At 49.2% G+C, this 22,877-nt stretch overlaps 1 protein-coding gene across 1 annotated transcript; it reads left to right on the top strand.

Moving 5' to 3' along the window:
* Nucleotides 1-988: 988 nt before the first annotated feature.
* On the top strand, nt 989-18,969 carry LOC122375835 (solute carrier family 22 member 23-like; the record flags this gene model as incomplete). The annotated part of the gene is made up of 3 exons (XM_043355379.1): nt 989-1,444; nt 18,292-18,395; nt 18,812-18,969. Coding segments are annotated over exons 1-3 (718 nt in total), but the record flags the coding sequence as incomplete, so codon positions are not given.
* Between the last annotated feature and the right edge of the window lie 3,908 nt (nt 18,970-22,877).

The following is a 22,877-nucleotide window of genomic DNA, read 5'->3' as shown; positions in this document are numbered from 1 at the left end:
ATTGAGAGCGGCACCAGACAAATGGTATGACTTCTGTAGCTTATGTAAAAGCAGTGAGTGGTCAACACTAGTAAAAGCCGACGAATAGTCCGTATAAACTACGTCAGTCTGAGCCCCCTCGGCTATCGAACGCCACAGCTGATCGACAAGACAGGTAAGATTGGTCTCGCATGAACGTCCTGCTAAAAAACCGTGCTGTGCTGAGGATAAAACGGGCGACACGTGTTGAATCACTTGGTCACATATGATGCGCTCACATATTTTGGAACAAATCGGCAAGAGGGAAACCGGGCGATAGTTGCTGGGATTTTTGCGGTCACCCTTCTTGTGAACCGGGGTAACGTACGCGCGTTTCCAGACTCTAGGAAAGGTGCCCTGGCTCAGCGAAAGTCGAATGAGTTTTGTGATCGGCACAGTGAACTCTGCTGCACACTCCTTCAAAATTCTACCACTAAGATCTGCCGAATCCAGGAGCTCCTTTGCCCCTAGATGTTGCCATTCAAAATTATTATTGTTTCATCTACACTTAGGTATTGAACTTTAGGTATTCAAATTGATGATTTTCAATGAAATGCATTTTACTCGATTTTACAACGTAATTCTTGAAATGCCTGTAAACGGCGAAAATGCGGCCTTTGACCTGACCTGTGACGTCATCGGTTAGACCGAGGTCAATGAAATTGGGTCACAAGGTAGTTCCCCGTTGAGGCTATCCAACGCCGTTTGCCGCTTGTCGCTATGTTGCATGGTTCTCGAGATCCTAGGGGGGAGGCCGGAGGGGCAAAATGCCCCCCCCCCCATCAGACCGCGTTGCTCGGCAGACCCCATTAGGGCGCGGGTTAATATGAATGGTCTAACGTAACCGTGAGGGAATGGACCTCTCACAGCCAGTGGAGCCCGACCTCCATCTCCGCAGGCGCCACGAGTCCCCCTCCCCCTACCCGCCGGCGGCGCCGAGCCCAAACATCGCTCTTCAGAAGTGGTCGGGATGTCGGCGGACGCGCGTGGAGCTCCCGGGGAGGCGCCGGACCGCGGTCCCGGCGCCGGTCGGGAGGCCGCCCCGGACCCCGACTCAGTCTCCCCCGCTCCCCTGCCGACTCCCTGCGCCTCCAGCGCCTCCCTGAAGAAGTCGACCACCCCCTGGAGCTCGCCGCCCACCTTTGAGACCCTGCTGGAGTCTGTGGGCGGGTTCGGCCTCTACCAGCGGGCTCTCTGCGTGGGTCTGATCGGCTCGTCGACGTTCGTCTGCGCGCTGACCTATTACACGCAGGTGCTGGTCCTGCTGGCCCCTCCACTGCGCTGTGTGGATGGCGCCGGGGGATCGCTGCCCGCCGGAGGCGCCTGTGGGTCGGATGGAGACCCCGTGCAGGGCGACCGCTCCGTCACCGCCTGCAGGAGGTGGGCCTTCGACACGGACAAGTTCTTCGCCACCATCACATCGGAGGTGAGGGTGGGAAGGGAGGTCACTGCCCAGAAGGGCATCTGTTGTTTTTTTTTTTGTGGGGGCTTTAGGTGGCTGCAACTGTAAATGAATATTTATTAGACGGGTACCTAGTTGGTAACTGGCAAGGTTCTGCCATTTTCATAAACAATTATTAGCTTCGCTTGTTATCTTCAAGCTCCCATGTCAATAAAAACATGAATACCCATTTGAATTCGAAGGTAATGTTCTGCTTCGCTGCCAGCGACATCACGAAGAGACCAGCCAAAAATTGCGTGAACAGTTTTCTTGGCAACTGACATTTTACTTTTAGATCGATTGCAGAGCATCGATTCAATTAATTGCCAAGCATATTAAGCTCACTTTGTTATATAACACCTTGGTATCCCTGAGGTTATAGTATCACCTCGGAACTTAGCAATCGATTGACATGTCTTCTAGTACCATTGCTAGCTTAGCTGCTGTGTTAAAGTCAACTTGCGCGTAAAAAATATGCGTTATGCAGGCTGGGGTGCGCCTGTAATGCCCTGTGAAATGTAGCAGTGCAGTAAGTGATAAGATAAAATTACTAAGCCTTTGTTACTCGCACCGTGGCGGGGTAAGCGTTTTAACCCTCGCCCGCACATGGGGGGGGGTGGTTGCCACCCCCCCCCCCCCCCAGGCAGTCTTTCTGCTCTGCACTCAACATTTTTAGAGCTAGAAGGCTGATTTTTCGTATAGCTGCTCGTCCATCCTTTCTTGATGTACACTGAAAATTTAAAGTTTCTGTGATTTTTGGTTTCGGAGATATGACCTTGTTTTTCAGGTCATGTCATGACCCAAATGGCCAATTCTCAACATCTTGCGTTTGCCATGGGCCTTATGAGCTTTTGACACCCTGATTTCGGCCTTTTTTGCCAGTCTTACCTCCCACCTATCATGGAACATGTTGTTCGACGATGTACAGGGGTCAAGGTCAGGGTCAAGGTCAACCTAGGTCATCTAAGATAATTGCGTTTTAGGCAAGCTGAATTTACTTTTTGTGAAGTTTTTTTGACTGAATTTTTGTAAAAGCTTCTCAGATCATGATTTCATGTGATATGGACCCAAAAACAATCGGTGCACACATCAGTATACACACAGACACACACAGACATACAAACACATATAACTGACCTTGACCTAACTTGACCTGAAATGACCTCAGCAGCAAAATTCTGGTCGGATAGTGTGACAAAGAGGTTCTAGCTGGCTTGGCACCAGAAAACAGCATCGTCATCGGTATTTGATAAGCAGCGCACTTGATATCCAACGGTGACCCAAAACAGCAACATTTTTTAGTTTGACCTGACCTGGAAGGTCAATGACTGACCTGAGAAGGTAAAACTGGGTATCATTGGATTCGTCTCTTCCCAAAGAATCTTTTTGGTCTTTACTGCTAAGCTCTATCTCCAACAGGAACGAAATGGCGCGGGGGGGGTGGCAACCACCCCCCCCCCATGTGCGTTCTAGGATGGGAAAATGGCATGTGCGGGCGAGGGTTAATGTCTTAGGGTCTCCACGAACGCCGAAAAACGGCGAATCAATCATAGCTACAAAAGCAAACGAGAAACTCGAAGCAGCTGCGTGTGATGTCTCATCTTCACAAAGTAAACAGTACCTACATAAGTGACTGTTTACTACCATCCCTGGTGTTCTGAATAAGAAATGTGGAAGTAATGTGGTCTGCTATATACGGTATAAACAAATCAGCCTCGCCTATTCTAGAGCAGCCTGCCGCCTGGTAAAGCTTCTTCCACTTGGCGAACAGTCTGCTTAGTGCTTTCATTGCATTTGCACGGAAGAGAAAAAGGAAAAGATTTACTTCAGCACTGTTGAACCGTTCCCCTTCAAGTCTCTGCAGTGAATGCGTTTCCTTCACTTTGCATCGCTGTATCCTGTCCTATTAAATAAATAACCTAAGCAATAACTGGGCGATTGATCACAGTATAAACTCTTAACCGGCACCGCTTCAGATACCCGTGTTGCAAAACGCCATCGACAATAGGCATGACGATAAAACGGAGCATGTTGTTTCCATCGAGCGCTCCCAGTGATCTGAGAACATACAAATGTACTTACGAGCTTGTATTTTTGCCCTGGAAATGGCGCCCACGAGTCGCGGTGGACTGAAAGCCTCTTGATACACGACTCCAGCTCTGCACAGTGCACACGTCTCAGTTGGTCAAACGGGCTTTAAATCCTGCTGATCATTTTTCATTTCGGTAGGTGCCAAGTGCACTGGCACTGCCAGTGTCCATATCAATTCATAGGCTGCCAGTGAGCACGACCCACGACGAGTGCACTTGAAAGTCCGCCTTCAACCCACTGAACCGACAGGAACGGTTAGGAATCGTCCTCTGGTGTTATAGCTACGTCAACTGGAAGGCCAAAATTATTGCAAGATGGTCCAAGTTCGTTTAGAATATAGCCGACTTATCGTTGAAACGAAATTGATAAAGCCCCTTAGCTCTACTTAGGTCTCAAGCTGCTTAATCGATTATAGGGTTACGTCGGATAAAAGTACGATTTATGCAAGAGTGCGATATTCTATGCAAAAATGTATTTTTTCTGAAAGCTTGAAACAATGCGTGGTATGTATCAGTACGTATTCACATAAAAAGCCAGAAGGTATTGTCGTTCCCGCTGAGTGTGCGGTCATGTATCATACATTTCTTGTTGTGTTCTTTTTTAGTTGTAAGACGGCGCTTTGTATAAACACGGAAAACAGCTATAATTGGCAATATTCCCCGGTCCCCGGTCCACATTCTCGTTTAAGTACGCCATATCATGCCAGCCCAAGGAATATTTATGACATATCTGCCTACAGTTTCTGTAAGCGTCCAGCACTGCATTCCTAAAGCTTAGATGGAAACATTTACTGCTTGATTGCATAAGACCGTCCCTGAAAACATCTCAAATAGCCTTGCAACATTCAGACCTAAATTCCTGCTATAGGACAGGTAATGCTATACTATAATGAGCGAAGGAAATGTAAATAACGTTGTAAGCCAGCGCGCTGAAGACTATCTATAGCAGAGCTAAACCACAGTTCCAGATGTGTGTAAACCACAGTACAGATGGATCAAATTGGAGCTATGTAAACACTGGAGCATATAAACGCCAGTATCGGCCAGGATATGTTTAAACGCGCCTTCTCAGCTGTTTTAGGTCATGTGCTCACGAAAATGGAAGACCATGATGCGTGTCCAGTGATCAAATAGCGAGCGTATGTTCATATGGGGTGATTAAGGAACGGGTGATAGCGAAAATGCCCACAGAAAGGATGAAGGCAACTATAATACATGTCAACTTCCATAAGATGTCTATGAAGGCCAGCATGTCGCAGAAAATGCCACTTTCTTCGGCATGAGCAGAAAGTCGCATTTTGAGCGTAAGTAATAAATAAACAAACGAGCTTGATATTGAGCCCTGCATATGCACAAGTGGTACAAAAAGTGTCCTGAGAGGTCCCACTCACTTATCAAGCCGGTCACTAACGTCTGGCTAAATCGGAGCGCAATCGGTCATTCAGCCGAAATGAAAAAAGGTCCCTGCACGTGCGCACGTGTGAAATGAGATTCGTGACTTATACACTTATGCAGGCCCACCCATCTCCCTGGGTGGGTGGGCCCACCATCCTCCCTGAGCCATGTGGCCAAAACTGTGTGGCGCCAAAATGGCCGTCAAAAAGGTCTTAGGGTTAGAAAGTTGGTAAACATGCTTTTCAGGATGCATTACCAGCTGTCTAAGAGTATCATTTCAGGGTACCTAACTCAAGGTGACTTCAGCTCTACTTACCGGAGGGCTCAAAACAGTCAAAAACGTCTTAAAATGGCCAAACATGTGTTTCGTTATGCCTGAGGCTAACAAAACTGGAGGGCCGATGACATCAATGTGGTCATCTGGACTACCTAGTCCGTGCTCGAGATAACACACGTCCAAACCCCAAAACGGTCCCATATGGGCGACGGAAAAGGCCTTTGTGTCATCCCGCTTTATTCCTATGCAAAAGGCCACGGTCACGGTAATGTGGGGTAATATGCGTCCAGACACTGATCACGTTGCGATTGATACTCCAGAAACAGTCTTGGGACGCAGAATGCTTCTCCAAGAAGATCTAGGAGGAGTTTCAGCTTTCTAGCTTAACTCTAACCGCAAGTATGACCACATTTTTTGAGGAGAAAATGGCATCCGGGAGGTCGTAGGCCCATCTTCAAGCAAGACAGTGCATCAGTGCACAGGTCAAGCAAAGCTTAGAAGCAGTGCCAGGAGACTGTGATAGGCGTCTGTGGCAAGATCACATCCCAGGCAACTCATCGGATCCAAATTTCATAAAAATGTGTTGGGAATATTGAAATCGAGGCTCGTCGAAGCGAAGCGGTGTTCCAGCATTGAGGAGCTCACGGCCCATGCCAAGTCGGTCTGGGCTAACTTCAAGCCTGCTATACTGCCAAACATGCCGGTTGACATGTCGCAGCATGTATTCATGTGTTTGCCTATGAAATGGGGAGCACATTGAGGGATTATAAACATATTAAAACGCAATGTACTCTGTTTTACATGCAAATATAAGGTGAGAACGAACTTATGGGACACCCTGTAACCCTCGCCGGCACAGGCCATTTTGCGTCCTTCGACGGCACAAGTCACTGAAAACATGCTTAAACTGTAAATGTTGGTACGACCCCCCCCCCCCTCGCGTTTGGCCCCTGATCGAGCTAGAGCTTCTCGGAAAAAACGAGCGTGTTGCCCGTCACGAGAGGAAGCCGATGCTACCCAATTTTAAGGTCCTAGGTCATCGGGTGACCTTCCAGGTCAGGTCAATGACCCGAAAACCGGGAAAATCGGGACCTGTTAGAAAGTCGTTAAGTGTGGCTGCTATGTGGTTTTTTGGGGTGCTGATCATGAAAATCGTGTTAGTTTTGATCAGAGATGATGTCTTTAAGCATTTAGACCAGGTCGGGTCAGGTCAGGTCAGATCAACCAGTAGGCGTCGTGACGGGTATTCGTAGTACGTGTCAACCGCCTCTGACAGCTTCGTAACATGTTACGAAGGCACCAAAACTGCTTCGTAAATGTTCAAATGGTTGCTAAATTCGAATTCAGCTCCAAAAACTAACCTAGAAACAAGTAGAACTCGAAAAAGTGAACCGAGGTCACCCGAGGTCACCAAAGGTCAATGACCTGACCTGACCTTCAGGTGACCTTGCCACCCACCCTAATGTATGGGAGCAACATCAAATCACATGTTTGAACGTTTGAAACCACGAAAAGCTTACAAACGCGCGGCTAATGCGAGCCGACATACGCCGAATCGCGATTCCGGCCAAACATGGTCTAGGAAAAGAGGTCACAGGTCAAAGGTTACTAGGGTCAGGGTCATGAAACTTTAAGGGTAGGTGTAAAATTGATTAATGCGAGGGTACTGAAATTTCCGTCGCGATCGGCCGCTTTTTGCGCGAGTTATTCGCGAAAAACCTTAGGGGGGTGCATCAACCCTCTGTGCCGGCGAGGGTTAATCATTAGATAATACTAGGGTGACCCGCGTGCTCCGCAACGCGAAAAGGGATATTTTCGATCGGCGGGTGTTCGGTTGTTCTTGTGTCGGTTGGGTTATCTATCCATTTCGGTCGATTGCTTTTTGACGGCTAAACGTTTTGGTTTGTGGAAAAATATCCACCGCATCGAGGTGCCCGTGTCTGATAAGCATGCTTTCCACTTCAGAATCTGTCAAATGTGCTTTATAATTGAGGTGCGTAGTTTTAAGACAAATGAAAGGCGTAGATAATTTTCACTAAAAATCGTTTTGCAGAGGTTTAAAACATTTATATTTTTAAGAATACTGTTGCTTGTCATGCAAACGTGATGATTGGATCTTGGAGAGAATTGAATGCTCTTTCTAATGGTAGCATTTTCAATTGTCAAGCGTATCAGGTTAAGCAGCAAATCCCGTGTATCTTTTTAGTGGCACATTGTGGACAAATACCATTTTAATTCAGCGATTTTTCCACATTGTTTTTGATCAATTAGCTGTCCACAATTTTTCCATGAGAGGCGGTACATTTCTCTTGGCAATTGACGTTGTTTCAACTCTCTCAGTCTGATGGTCACGGTAAAATAAAATAAAATCCAAAATACGTCTAAAATGGCACTTTTTGAAATGAAATTGCCCTCACACTTGCACGTGGCGCGTGCCACCCCTGCACCGCACACTATTCGATTGCCCGTTCGATTCTCTACACGATGCTGTTTTCCCCGTGCCGATCGGGCGCACGGCTACCGAGATATTGCACGGGGAACGGACCCGTGTCGGGCAAATTTAGCCATTTTCGCCCGTTTTTGCCAGCCGATTTATACATGTAAAGTCTATGACGCGAATTTGCACTTTTTGGGCACGCGCCACGCGCTCGCTATCGATCCGATCGAGCCGAGACCGCTCAAAGGCACGTTGTCCATCCTTGTTCTATAACTTGCGCAAATTTCAGCGCGGTAGGTGCAACGGTGTGACCTGTAACCCGCGCTACGTAGCACCATGTCGCGACCTTCGTAATAGACAGAAACTACGCCTTCCTCAAATAGTAATATAGACAAGCGGCTGCGCCACTTGCTTTGCGGCGTAACCAGAAAATGCCGCGCCAGCCAATTTGCTTTCGAATGGTGTTTGATTTAAAACGGTCTATCGTTTAGAAACAGAGATATCGACGGAAACGTGGAGAGGAAAATTTTGAACATAATAACTATTCTGAGGGCTTAGTTGGATGAAATTTGGGTCATACGGGGTCAAGTCAGGTCAAGGTGGTCATCCCTGGTCACCTTCGGTCAGGCCAGGTCGTATAGGTCACCACGTCACATTGGATCGGGCTGGGCCACACTTCTACTACTTCTACCCATACCACTACTCCTACGGTCTACCACTACCCCTACCCCTACCCCTACCCCTACCACTACCCCTACCACTACTGCTACCACTACCCCTACCACTACCCCTACCCCTACCACTACCACTACCCCTACCCCTACCACTACTACTACCCGTACCACTACCACTACCACTACCACTACCCTACTACTACGCCTACCACTACCCCTACCACTACCCTACTACTACTCCTACCACTACCCCTACTACTACCCCTACCGCTACTACCACTACCACTACCACTACACCTACCACTACCACTGGGTCATGTGAGGTCACAGACTATCAGATAAACTGATAAACTAAAAAAGGCGTTCTTAAAACTGCTCCTACACGTGTCACTCCATTATTCTTTATCGTATTTGGTGGAAATGGCGCCTTGAGACAAATGTGGCGCATTGCGACAAAAGTGGCGCATTTGTACTTGTCGTTTTGTCATGCATCCATCCACCGAATTGCACGTTTATCGGACCATATTTGACAAAGTTGTGCGATTTGCGGCAAAAATGGCACATCGTGACAAATGTGGCGCACTACGGCAAACGCGGTGCATTTGTGTAAGCGCATTGAAAACTGTCTTTATTCACCGAAATCAACACCTTCATTCGCCTCTGTTTACCAAAATAAATAACTTGGCCAATCTGCAAATGAGAGGCACCCGCCGCCGATCGTCATGCATTTTATTGTCAAAGGCGATTGAACCCGGCTGCCGATGCCTTGAAGCAAGCTTGAGAGCCGAGCAAAATTTGGAGAAAAAGCACCTTTTTCCAGCGCGTGCCACGTGCGAACCATCCACCCCCCGGACTCGAAACACGACACTGCACGTGCCCGTGACGTCATCAACACTCTGCGAAAATTTCAGCCCCATCGACCGCACCGTTTGACCTGCGCACGGCGTCAAAGCACCCCTCTGCACGGTGCAAACAGACAGACAGAGAGTTTCATTTCACAAATAGTATTATACAAGCGGCTGCGCCACTTGCTTCGCGGCGTAGCCATAAAATGCGCAGCAGCCAATTTGCTTTCGAATGTTGTTTGATTCATACCGATTAGTCGTCTGGAAGCATAGATATAGAGGAAAACGTGTAGAGGAAAATTTTGAAAAAAGAACTGTTCTGAGGGCTTTGTTGGGTGAAATTTGGGTGACACGGGCTCAAGACGGGTCCATAGGGTCAACCCCGGTCACATTGGGTCAGGTCAAGTCACATACCTAGGTCACCTCCTGTTACATGGCTTCAGCCTGGACCACACTTCTACTTTTGCCTCCACCACTACCACTACCCCTACCCCTACCCCTACCACTAACACTACCCCTAACCCTACCACTACCCCTACCACTACATATACCACTACTCCTACCACTACCTCTACTCCTACCCCTACCCCTACCCCTACCACTACCCCTACCCCTACCACTACCACTACCCCTACGACTACCCCTACTACTACCCCTACCACTACCCCTGCCACTAACCCTACTACTACTCCTAACACTACACCTACCACTACCCCTACTACTACCCCTACCACTACCCCTATTACTACCCCTACCACTACCACTACCCCTACCGCTACTCCTACCACTACTACTACCACTACCACTACCACTACACCTACCACTACCACTGGGTCATGTGAGGTCACAGACTATCAGATAAACTGATAAACTAAAAAAGGGGTTCCTAACCCTGCTCCTACTCGTGTCATTCCAATATCATTTATCGTATTTGGTGGAAATGGCGACTTGTGACAAATGTGGCGCATTGCGACAAAAGTGGCGCATTTGTACTTGTCCTTTTGTCATGCATCCTTTCACCGAATTGCACCTTTATCGGACCATATTTGACAAAGTTGTGCAATTTCCGGCAAAAATGGCGCCTTTCGACAAATGTGGCGCATTACGGCAAACGCGGTGCATTTGTGTCAGCGCATTGAAAACTGTCCCCATTCAACGAAAATCAACACCTTCATTCGCCTCTGTTTATCAAAATAAATAACTTGGCCAATCTGCAAATGAGAGGCACCCGCCGCCGATCGTCATGCATTTTATTGTCAAAGGCGATTGAACCCGGCCGCCGATGCCTTGAAGCAAGCTTGAGAGCCGAGCAAAATTTGGAGAAAATGCACCTTTTTCCAGGGCGTGCCACGTGCGAACCATCCATCCCCCGACATTCGGACCTCGACACTGCACGTGCCCGTGACGTCATCAACACCCTGCGAAAATTTCACCCCCCTCGACTGCACCGTTTGACCTGCACACGGCGTCAAAGCACCCCCTGCCGCGGTGCAAACAGACACACAGAGTTTCATTCTACAAATAGTATAGTAGACAAGCGGCTGCGCCACTTGCTTCGCGGCGTAGCCATAAAATACGCAGCAGCCCGTTTGCTTTCGAATGGTGTTTGATTCATACCGATGAGCCATGTGGAAGCAGATATATAAAGGAATATTCTGATGGCTTAGTTTGATAAAATTTGGGTCATATGGGGTCAAGTCAGGTCAAGTCGGTCATCTCTGGTCACACTGGGTCAGGCCAGGTCACCTTCGGTCAGGCCAGGTCGTATAGGTCACCACGTCACATTGTATCGGCCTGTGCCACACTTCTACTAATTCTACCCATACCACTACTCCTTCCACTACCCCTACCACTACTCCTACCACTACCACTACCCCTACCACTACCACTACCACTACCCCTACCCCTACCCCTACTACTACAACTACCCCTACCACTACCCCTACTACTACCCCTACCGCTACCCCTACCACTACTACTACCACTACCCCTAACACTACCCCTACCCCTACCCCTACCCCTATCCCTACCTCTACCACTACCACTACCCCTACTACTACCCCTACCACTACTACTACCCCTACTACTACCCCTACCACTACTAATACCCCTACCACTATCCCTGCCACTACCCCTACCACTACCCCTACCAATACTACTACCCCTACCACTACCCCTACCCCTACCCCTACCCCTACCACTACCCCTTCCCCTACTACTACCCCTACCCCTATTACTACCCCTACCACTACCCCTACCACTACCCCTACCACTACCCCTACCACTACCCCTACTACTACCTCTAACACTACCCCTAACACTACCCCTACCCCTAATACTATCACTACCCCTACCGCTACTCCTACCAATACTACTACCACAACACTACTGCCACTACCACTGGGTCATGTGAGGTCACAGACCATCAGATAAACTGATAAACTAAAAAAGAGTTCCTAACCGTGCTCCTACTCGTGTAATTCCATTATTCTTAATCGTATTTGGTTGAAATGGCGCCTTGTGACAAATGTGGCGCATTGCGACAAAAATGGTGCATTTGTAATTGTCGTTTTGCCATGCTTCCTTCCACCGATTTGCACCTTTATCGGACCATATTTGACAAAGCTGTGCAATTTGCGGCAAAAATGGGGCCTTTTGACAAATGTGGCGCATTACGGCAAACGCGGCGCATTTGTGTTAGCGCAGTGAAAACTGTCTTTATTTACCGAAAATCAACACCTTCATTCGCCTCTGTTTATCAAAATAAATAAGCTGTCAATCTGCAAATGAGAGGCACCCGCCGCCGATCGTCATGCATTTTAGTTGCAAAGTTCGTCGAACCCGGCTGCCGATGCCTTGAGAGCCGAGCAAAATTTGGAGAAAATACGCACTTTTCCAGGGCGTGCCACGTGCGAACCATCCACCCCCCGGGACTCGAACCTCGACACTGCACGTGCCCGTGACGTCATCAACACCCTGCGAAAATTCCAGCCCCATCGACCGCAACGTTTGACCTGTGCACGACGTCAAAGCACCCCTCTGCACGGTGCAAACAGACACACAGACAGACAGAGTTTCATTTCACAAATAGTATAGTAGACAAGCGGCTGCGCCACTTGCTTCGCGGCGTAGCCATAAAATGCGGCAGCAGCCAATTTGCTTTCGAACGGTGTTTGATTTAAATTGATATGTCGTCTGGAAGCAGAGATATGGACGGAAACGTGCAGTGGAAAATTTTGAACATAATAACTTAGTTGGATGAAATTTGGGTCATACGGGGTCAAGTCAGGTCAAGCTGGTCATCCCCGGTCACACTGGGTCAGGCCAGGTCATCTTCGGTCAGGTTAGGTCGTATAGGTCACCACGTCACATTGGATCGGCCTGTACCACACTTCTACTATTCTACCCCTACCCCTACCACTACCACTACCACTACTCCTACCACTACCTCTACCACTACCCCTACCACTACCACTACTTCAACTCCTACCACTACCTCTACCACTACCCTACCCCTACCACTACCCCTACCACTACCCCTACCCCTACCCGTACCACTACCCATACCACTACCCCTACCACTACACCTACCCCTACCACTACCCCTACCACTACCCCTACCACTACCCCTAACACTACCCCTAACACTACCCCTACCCCTACCACTACCCCTACTACTACCCCTAACACTACCCCTACCACTACCCCTACTACTACCCCTACTACTACCTTTACTACTACCCCTACCACTACCCCTACCACTACCCCTACTACTATCCCTAACACTACCCCTACCACTACCCCTACATATACTACTACCACTACATGTACCACTACCACTGGGTCATGTGAGGTCACAGACTATCAGATAAACTGATAAACTAAAAAAAAGAGTTCCTAACCCTGTTCCTACTCGTGTCATTCCATTATTCTTAATCGTATTTGATGGAAATGGCGCCTTGTGACAAATGTGGCGCATTGCGACAAAAGTGGTGCATTTGAATTTGTCGTTTTGTCATGCATCCTTCCACCGAATTGCACGTTTATCGGACCATATTTGACAAAGTTGTGCGATTTGCGGCAAAAATGGCACCTCATGACAAATGTGGCGCACTACGGCAAACGCGGTGCATTTGTGTAAGCGCATTGAAAGCTGTCTTTATTTACCGAAAATCGACACCTTCATTCGCCTCTGTTTAGCAAAATAAATAAGCTGCCAATCCGCAAATGAGAGGCACCCGCCGCCGATCGTCATGCATTTTATTGTCAAAGGCGATTGAACCCGGCTGCCGATGCCTTGAAGCAAGCTTGAGAGCCGAGCAAAATTTGGAGAAAAGGCACCCTTTTCCAGCGCGTGTCACGTGCGAACCATCCACTCCCTGGGACTCGAACCTCGACACTGCACGTGCGCGTGACGTCATCAACACGGTGCGAAAATTTCAGCCCAATCGACCGCACCGTTTGACCTGCGCACGGCGTCAAAGCACCCCTCTGCACGGTGCAAACAGACAGAGTTTCATTTCACAAATAGTATAGTAGACAAGCGGCTGCGCCACTTGCTTCGCGGCGTAGCCAGAAAATGCGGCAGCAGCCAATTTGCTTTCGAATGGTGTTTGATTTAAACTGATCTGTCGTCTGGAAGCAGAGATATAGACGGAAACGTGCAGAGGAAAATTTTGAACATCATAACTATTCTGAGGGCTTAGTTGGAAGAAGTTTGGACCATACGGGGTCAAGTCACGTCAACTGGGTCACACTGGGTCAGGCCAGGTCACCTCCGGTCAGGCCAGGTCGTATAGGTCACCACGTCACATTCGATCGGCCTGGGCCACACTTCTACTCCTTCTACCCATACCACTACTCCTACCAATACCCCTACCACTACCCCTACCCCTACCCCTACCACTACCACTACCCCTACCCCTACCCCCACCCCTACAGGCCCTACAACTACCCTACCCCTGCCCTACCCCTACCCTACCCTACCACTACCACTACCACCACCCCTACCACTACCTCTACCACTACCTCTACCACTACCCCTACCACTACTCCTACCACTACCCCTACCCCTACCCCTATCCCTACCACTACCCCTACTTCTACCCCTACCACTACTAATACTACCCCTACCACTACCACTACCCCTACCACCACTACCCTACCACTACCACTACCCCTACTTCTACCCCACCACTACTACCCCTACCACTACCACTACACCTACCACTACCCTACTACTACCCCTACTACTACCCCTACCACTACCCCTACCACTACCCCTACTACTACCCCTACCACTACCCCTACTGCTACAACTACCCCTACCGCTACTCCTACCACTACCACTACCACTACCACTACCACTACCACTACACCTACCACTACCACTGGGTCATGTGAGGTCACAGACTATCAGATAAACTGATAAACTAAAAAAAGAGTTCTTAAAACTGCTCCTACACGTGTCACTCCATTATTCTTTATCATATTTGGTAAAAATTGCGCCTTGAGACAAAAGTGGCGCATTGCGACAAAAGTGGCGCATTTGTGCCTGTCCTTTTGTCATGCATCCTTTTACCGAATTGCACCTTTATTGGACTATATTTGACAAAGTTGTGCAATTTCCGCCAAAAATGGCGCCTTTCGACAAATGTGGCGCATTGCGGCAAACCCGGTACATTTGTGTTAGCGCATTGAAAACTGTCCCCATTCAACGAAAATCACCACCTTCATTCGCATCTGTTTATCAAAATAAATAAGCTGCAATCCGCAAATGAGAAGCACCCGCCGCCGCTTGCCATGCATTTTAGTTGCAAAGTCCATCGAACCCGGCTGCCGATACCTTGAAGCAAGCTTGAGAGCCGAGCAAAATTTGGAGAAAAAGCACCTTTTTCCAGCGCGTGCCACGTGCGAGCCATCCACTCCCTGGGACTCAAACCTCGACACTGCACGTGCGCGTGACGTCATCAACACCCTGCGAAAATTTCAGCCCAATCGACCGCACCGTTTGGCCTGCGCACGGCGTCAAAGCACCCCTCTGCACGGTGCAAACAGACAGACACACAGAGTTTCATTTCATTTCACAAATAGTATAGTAGATAATACTGAACGAGGCCGGTGTAAATAAATTTTCAAGACCAAGGTCCTTACTGAATTTTTGAACGAGGCCGAAGGCCGAGTTCAAAAATCAGTAAGGACTGAGGTCTTGAAAATTTATCACCGGCCGAGTTTGGTATGTATTTTACTGTATGCCAACGATAAAATAATTGTCTAGACCGAAGCTCTTAGCCGTTTTTTGAACGAGGACATCCCAAAACGTTGACTTGGTAATTCGTTTTTGACCGTGGTCACTTTGCTTACACCAGTTATTACCACACCCCTCAGGCTAATGTATTTGAATAGGCCAGGCATACAGTAAAGTAGATGATTCGTGGCTCCCGAACCGACTGGATGGTATGCTCCATGGATGTCGTTAGCTTATTTATGACGGCGACTTTGGCCCCGTTAGGAAACTGTTTACTTACATCTCAAAGTCTAGACTGAGAAGTTGTTGTTGATGATGGCGTCTGTTGGACCTTATCCGATTCAAAACGCCACTGTAAGCAATACGCTGACAACACATCAATCTAAATGCGAGGTATCACGGTCAGCTAATTAGATTGAACGACGGTCAGAGGGAGCAACTGAGGTAGGATGGTGCAAACAATTTGACTAAGTTTACTTGTCTAAATTTCCTTGTTGACGCTGCATGTTGATTAGATCAACATTCAACAGTAACATGGAAAAGTACGGAGTCAGTACTATGGTTCGGCATGTGAAAACAAGAATGGCTGCACTGCAACTGTATGCAACACACGATAACAAAGCATACCTATTCCACACATACGAGGGTTAAAATGAAAAAAAATCATTTTCTAACGTTGGAGAAATGTTTTTTTTTAAGAAATTACAGTTTCATTACCTTCAATATATTACCTGATTATCTGAGTCACAGACTTCTCTATAAATATATACGAGTACATATAGAAGTATATGTCCGAGTATTTCACAGGACTTTACGTAAAAGGGGTTACAATACAAGAAGTTAAAGCGGACAGCGGTAGCGGTTTAAGCACCGCGGTACGACTGAAACCCTCAATAGATCATCTGACCTAGTCCCCCACGTACCCACAGAGCTCTGCCTGCCCACAGTGTATTTAAATAGGGCCCGCCGCCGGACGACGGCGCCTGGCCCACTCCTCGCGCCCGGGCCGGTGTCGAAACGACGACTGTTTGTTGTTGCAAGGTGCTGAAGGCCGACCCGCCGACCAGCCACCCCCCGCTGTGACGTACCACTCCCTCGCTAATGACGGCCACCGGTCCAGTTCTAAACCTCAGACGTAAACACGACGCTGGCTATCAGCGCAAGAGTGTCGCAGGAAGGCTCTGGAATGTCATCAATGGGCAGCTGGTGTGATGACAAAACAGACAGCGCTGTGTTTCTAAGAATTGTGCGTGGTGGTGCTTGTTGATGAAGGACGCTCTGGTGTAGTAGATATTCTAGGATGACTTCAATGGCGTTCTGGTATATGTGGCGCAACAGTAACCTAACCCGCGCCCTACTGGGGGGGCTATTTATAGCCCCCCTCCCGTTTTTCTGCAATAACTTCCAAACCGCTTGACGTATCGACGCCAAACTTTCAGTACCTTCGGCTGCATCAATTTGACACCTTGTGTCAAAATTTGAACTTCGTACCTACCATAGGTCGGCCGGAAATGACGTCAGAGTGACGTCATGTTCGGCCGATTTCGACGCAAAACATTGAGCCACGGCAATCGCTCCCAAGAGCTCAGTTTTTAAGCTAGATCAATTTTGTTTTTGCATGAGAGGACTCTGAATAGACTGCGCTATCAAACTGCTATCTCGGATTTTCGACGTTTTGAAAATTTCGAAAATTTTATATAATAAAATTCAAAATTTATATTTTTACATTTTTTCCAATTTTTTTTTACTTTTCGAAAAAAAACGGAATATATGTGATAGAACGCATTATCATGACTAACTCTACAAAGTTTTAGCTAAATATCTTCAAAAATGGCCAAGTTATACGCATTATTGCAAAAAATTAACAATTATTAATTTTTCAAATCAATTTTACAGCACGAATTTGACATCGTACGCCAATATAAATAGCACCATCGTGTTCCTGAGCTCAAACTGCATCCAATAGACACCTTTTTTTTGTTGAAAAACTTTAGCTTTAAAATTTGACCTTTTTTGACCTGAAAGTGACCTGACCTAAGCTAAATTTGACTCAAAATGACCTCGAATGATACAGACGACATCAAATTCGAAATTTTTGGCCTAAATGGACCATAAAACATGTGTCACGTGACCGACGGATGATATAATATTTTCGTGACCTGTGATGACCTGACCTTGACCTGAAAATCAAAGTACAAGTTTGGTACCCTCAGAGTATCTAGAGCATCTGTTCACGAGTGTGTGAACCAAAAATGAGCCTGATCTGACTTGTAAGACGGCGGCCAGAGCCCAAAACGTGAAGAAGCCAAAATGCTAATAATTTTTACTTTGACCTGACCTGTGACGTCATCGGTGACCTCGAGGTCAATGAAACTAGGTTTCGCTCAACAGTTTTTCCGGGGCTATCAGACGCCGTTTGAATTTTGACGATCAGCCCAATAGTTTCGGAGTTAGGAGGGGGGCTATGAATAGCCCCCCCCCCCCCCCAGTAGGGCGTGTTATACGCAGACCTCAGTGGGGCGCGGGCTAACTGAGTTTTTGTTTTACGAAGGAAAGCTCAAAGCTCCGCTGAGGGCGATGTGACATTGTGACATGCCTGAGGCGTCTTATCGCAGATTTCCCATTCATCGGCTGGATGGACTAAAAACTTTCGTCCACACAAACGCAAATTACTGACAGCTGGCAGAAATGCTAAAACGGAAACATTGGCAATCGCAGGGAATATTTTTATATAAAAATTAGATCACTGAAGGCCGCCGTCGGCGATGTCTGAATGGACGTCAGATAAAGACAGTCTTTCCGAAAAAAATATAAACATCCGCCCTGGCCACTGACTAGTCTCACTGTTCGTCTCCGCCCTCCCACAGAACAATTGGGTGTGTGAAGACGCCTGGAGGCCCTTCGTCATCCACGCGGTCTTCTGGGTGGGAAACATCTTCGGCTCCTGGGTCTGGGGCACCATCAGTGACAAGTGAGGACCAGCAGTGTGAAATCCCGTGCTCTTCAGTTGAGGATTCGGCGGGGAAATAAATATTATTGCGTTGAGCATGCGGAGAGCAGCAGAGCCATGTTGTATTTTTACAACGTGGGAATGTTCTTCTTTAGATACGTGCCATAAGCGAGTAAATAAAACCCACATAGCCGATCTAAGGTCAGAAAAAGTGTTCGAAGCATTGGGGCAGAGACATCATTTGTGCATGCGTAAGATGAAATTTCAATCTTCTAGCAAAATGACTGTTATTTCTTTGAAAATGCATCTTTAGTATACCGGCCTATGAGATGGATCCCTAATTAGTGCATAGTGATGGCCTCAAACTCAGCTGAAAACGCAGAAGCCGTCACTGTCTATCACCTCATGTAACATTCGCACCCCCTCCCCCTCTGCAGACTGGGCCGCCGACCGGCCACGCTGGCCTCATTCGTCCTCTACAGCTTGTTCGGAGCGATGACCCTGCTTCAGCCCTCCAGCATGGCCGTACTGGCCACCATACGGTTCCTGGTGGGGACCGCCCACCACACCATCTCCCACCTGCCCTACATGCTCGGTAAGTCTCCCACCTGCCCTACATGCTCGGTAAGTCGCCCACCACACCATCTCCCACCTGCCCTACATGCTCGGTAAGTCGCCCACCATACCATCTCCCACCTGCCCTACATGCTCGGTAAGTCGCCCACCTGCCCTACATGCTCGGTAAGTCGCCCACCACACCATCTCCCACCTGCCCTACATGCTTGGTAAGTGGCCCACCACACCATCTCCCACCTGCCCTACATGCTTGGTAAGTCGCCCACCTGCCCTACATGATTGGTAAGTCGCCCAATACGCTGTCTCCCACCTGCCCTACATGCTCGGTAAGTCACCCACCTGCCCTACATGATTGGTAAGTCGCCCACTATACTATACCATCTCACACCTGCCCTACATGCTCGGTAAGTCGCCCACCTGCCCTACATGCTCGGTAAGTCGCCCACCATACCATCTCCCACCTGCCCTACATGCTCGGTAAGTCGCCCACCTGCCCTACATGCTCGGTAAGTCGCCCACCACACCATCTCCCACCTGCCCTACATGCTTGGTAAGTGGCCCACCACACCATCTCCCACCTGCCCTACATGCTTGGTAAGTCGCCCACCTGCCCTACATGATTGGTAAGTCGCCCAATACGCTGTCTCCCACCTGCCCTACATGCTCGGTAAGTCACCCACCTGCCCTACATGATTGGTAAGTCGCCCACTATACTATACCATCTCACACCTGCCCTACATGCTCGGTAAGTCGCCCACCTGCCCTACATGCTCGGTAAGTCGCCCACCATACCATCTCCCACCTGCCCTACATGCTCGGTAAGTCGCCCACCTGCCCTACATTATCGGTAAGTCGCCCACCATGCCATCTCCCACCTGCCCTACATGCTCGGTAAGTCGCCCACCACACCATCTCCCACCTGCCCTACATGATTGGTAAGTCGCCCAATACGCTGTCTCCCACCTGCTCTACATGCTCGGTAAGTCGCCCACCTGCCCTACATGTTTGGTAAGTCGCCCACCACACCATCTCCCACCTGCCCTACATGCTCGGTAAGTCGCCCACCTGCCCTATATGCTCAGTAAGTTGCCCACCATACCATCTTACATCTGCTCTACATGCTCGGTAAGTCACCCACCTGCCCTACATGATTGGTAAGTCGCCCACCACACCATCTCCCACCTGCCCTACATGCTCGGTAAGTCGCCCACCTGCCCTACATACTCGGTAAGTGGCCCACCATACCATCTCCCACCTGCCCTACATGCTCGGTAAGTCGCCCACCTGCCCTACATTATCGGTAAGTCGCCCACCATGCCATCTCCCACCTGCCCTACATGCTCGGTAAGTCGCCCACCAGCCCTAAATGATTGATAAGTCGCCCACCATGCCATCTGCCACCTGCCCTACATGCTGGGTAAGTCTCCCACCTCCCTACATGCTCGGTAAGTGGCTCACCACACCATCTCCCACCTGCCCTACATGCTCGGTAAGTCGCACACATGTACTACATGCTCGGTAAGTCGCCCACCATACCATCTCCCACCTGCCCTACATGCTCGGTAAGTCGCCCACCACACCATCTCCCACCTGCCCTCATCATCATCATCATCATGATGAGGGCAGGTGGGAGATGGTATGGTGAGCGACTTGGTGGGCGATCTCCCACCTGCCCTACATACTTGGTAAGTTGCCCGGCCACCGCACCATCTCACACCATCTCCCACCATCTATGTACATGCTGCCCACCATCTTTTTGTTTCACCCTTCAATTGACGTTGAGACGACCTACGGCCCACTTAGGCAGCAAGTTTTGTGCTCCGAAGACCTGTCTTATTGAGAGCCTTCAATTGCCACTTTCCCGTCCTTCTACATCATTGTACAATCATTCGTTCGGAAGTCAGACAAAGGAAGAAGCTGCTTGCCCTTTCCCAGCAGGGCACGATCGGCTGAATACCCCAGCGGGGCGCGGATAAAAGTGTCTCCACTGATACACAGAGCAATTGTTCTGCGAATGCACTTGCGCCACCTGCGCTTCCACCTGCGAGGTGTGCTTTTTACACCTAGTGACAAAGTAAATATCAAACACGCCACAATAGTCTGAGGCTGCGTCACTGATTTTACATGGGTTCTGTCAACCAGAGTCAGCGTTTCAAGAATATTGAAGAAACATGGTAGTATCACATATATTCCATGTCTTAGTCAGCTGTTGCAGCTGACTGTGTAAACAGCTGTCTGGTGAGCTCCGGCTAATCTAATTGTTATTTCGGTATTCTGAATCTTCCGTCAATCTAACTGTTTCCGATCGATTAGACATACATTTCTGTCTTTAGTGGGTAATATTTTTTGTCAAGAAAAGTTAAAGATATGTGAAAACAAGACCATGGCAGTAGCGTCGGAGCAAAGGTGAACACGTATTTTCGGGCTGGTTTTCTCTTGACGAGTGGAGAAGAACCCAATTATTTTTTGGGCACATCAGAACGTGACGTTGTGACAGTGGATCCTTTGATATTACAGTCGTTATCTGTAACTGACGACCAAAATAAAATACATACACCACCAACGTTGGATTCCTATCACTGAAACATAGAAGCTGAATTGACATTTTTGCTAAGATGAATTCTTCTAGCAAGGCACCTGATATCGGCGAGATCCTAGGGGACTTGAAGAACTTCTTCCTTCGTGACCCAGCCAATGCGAAGGAACAGATCGCAAGACTGGATGAACAGTCTCTCCGAAGCCTCCGAGACCAGCTCCACTCGCGTCTCGTGGAAGAAATGCCATCTACAGCGGGGCGCCCTCTCATAAAAAGGAAGCCTAACAATGTAGCAAAACTTGCCGATGACTGTTGGGCGCTCGGTGCTTCGGTAGCACAAGAAGTGCTGCTGAAAGAGGCTGAATGCGCGCTAAAGCCACCTGATCGTGCTGTGCCAGCCAACATCCAGCAGCCTGCAATTGCCACGCAGACCCCGTCCTCACCGAATACGGCTAATATCGAAGCCATACTGGACAACGTCATGCGAATGGATCGGGAAATCCAAGAGCTTCGAGCGGCTGATGCCAAGCTGAAGGGGATCGTCTCAGCTCAGCAAGTCCGCATCTCGAACCTAGAAGAACGGGCGGCGAGGTGCGCCGCTCGGGACGAGAGCCCGTGCCAGCAGAACGGCCGGCCTGGGCACGCTGTTGCTCACGACCAGGCGAGCCACGCGATCCGGTCGGCTTCATCTGAGCACACAGCGTCTACAACGACAGCTCCGACCGAAGGGAGCCAGCGCCACGAGTCAGTGAATGCCGCCACATCGCTAACAACGCAGCAGGATCCAATCGAGCCAGTGGAGGCAACCCTGGAGCCGACACGGAGGAACCAGGCGACGGAGAACGCTGAGACACAGTGTCCTGTCGCTCCGCCGCGAGACCTGCCGCTGTCACGCGCTCCTGAGCTGTCTTCAGAAAACCAGCCGTGCGTGCCGAATATGGTGAACACTTCGCCTCCAGACCCGAATCCCCCGGGTGGAGACACTGCCGCCGGAGGTGTCTCAGTCGGCCCACAGCGGCTCTCGACCCGCGCTAGTGAACCCCAGCAGTCGACAACAGCGCCTACAAACGAAAGAAATCGCTCAGCGATGGGATTCAATACCGAGCTGGCCCGTGCACTCGACATTGACCGTCTTGCCAAAGCCATAGTGGCAGTGATGGATCAGCGCACCACCTCCCGGCTGGGTACCGATGAAGAAGACAGCAGCGACGACGCCGGACCTACAACGCAAGCTGAGCGCCCGCGGGCTCAGCACCCGAACCGTCGCCAGCGATCAGTCAGACGGGCTCCAGCGAGCCGTCTCGACGGTAGTCCCAGAGCTCAAACTCGCCGTAACCAACCGAGCAACCCAGTCCGTCAGCAGCAGCAACTGCAGCCGCCCAGGCAGACTC

This window comes from Amphibalanus amphitrite, unplaced genomic scaffold (genome assembly GCF_019059575.1).
Source record: "Amphibalanus amphitrite isolate SeventyFive unplaced genomic scaffold, NRLGWU_Aamphi_draft 001935F_arrow, whole genome shotgun sequence".
NCBI classification, from domain to species: domain Eukaryota; kingdom Metazoa; phylum Arthropoda; class Thecostraca; order Balanomorpha; family Balanidae; genus Amphibalanus; species Amphibalanus amphitrite.
The sequence above is the reverse complement of the archived record's forward strand: the minus strand, read 5'-3'. Positions and strand labels throughout refer to the sequence as shown.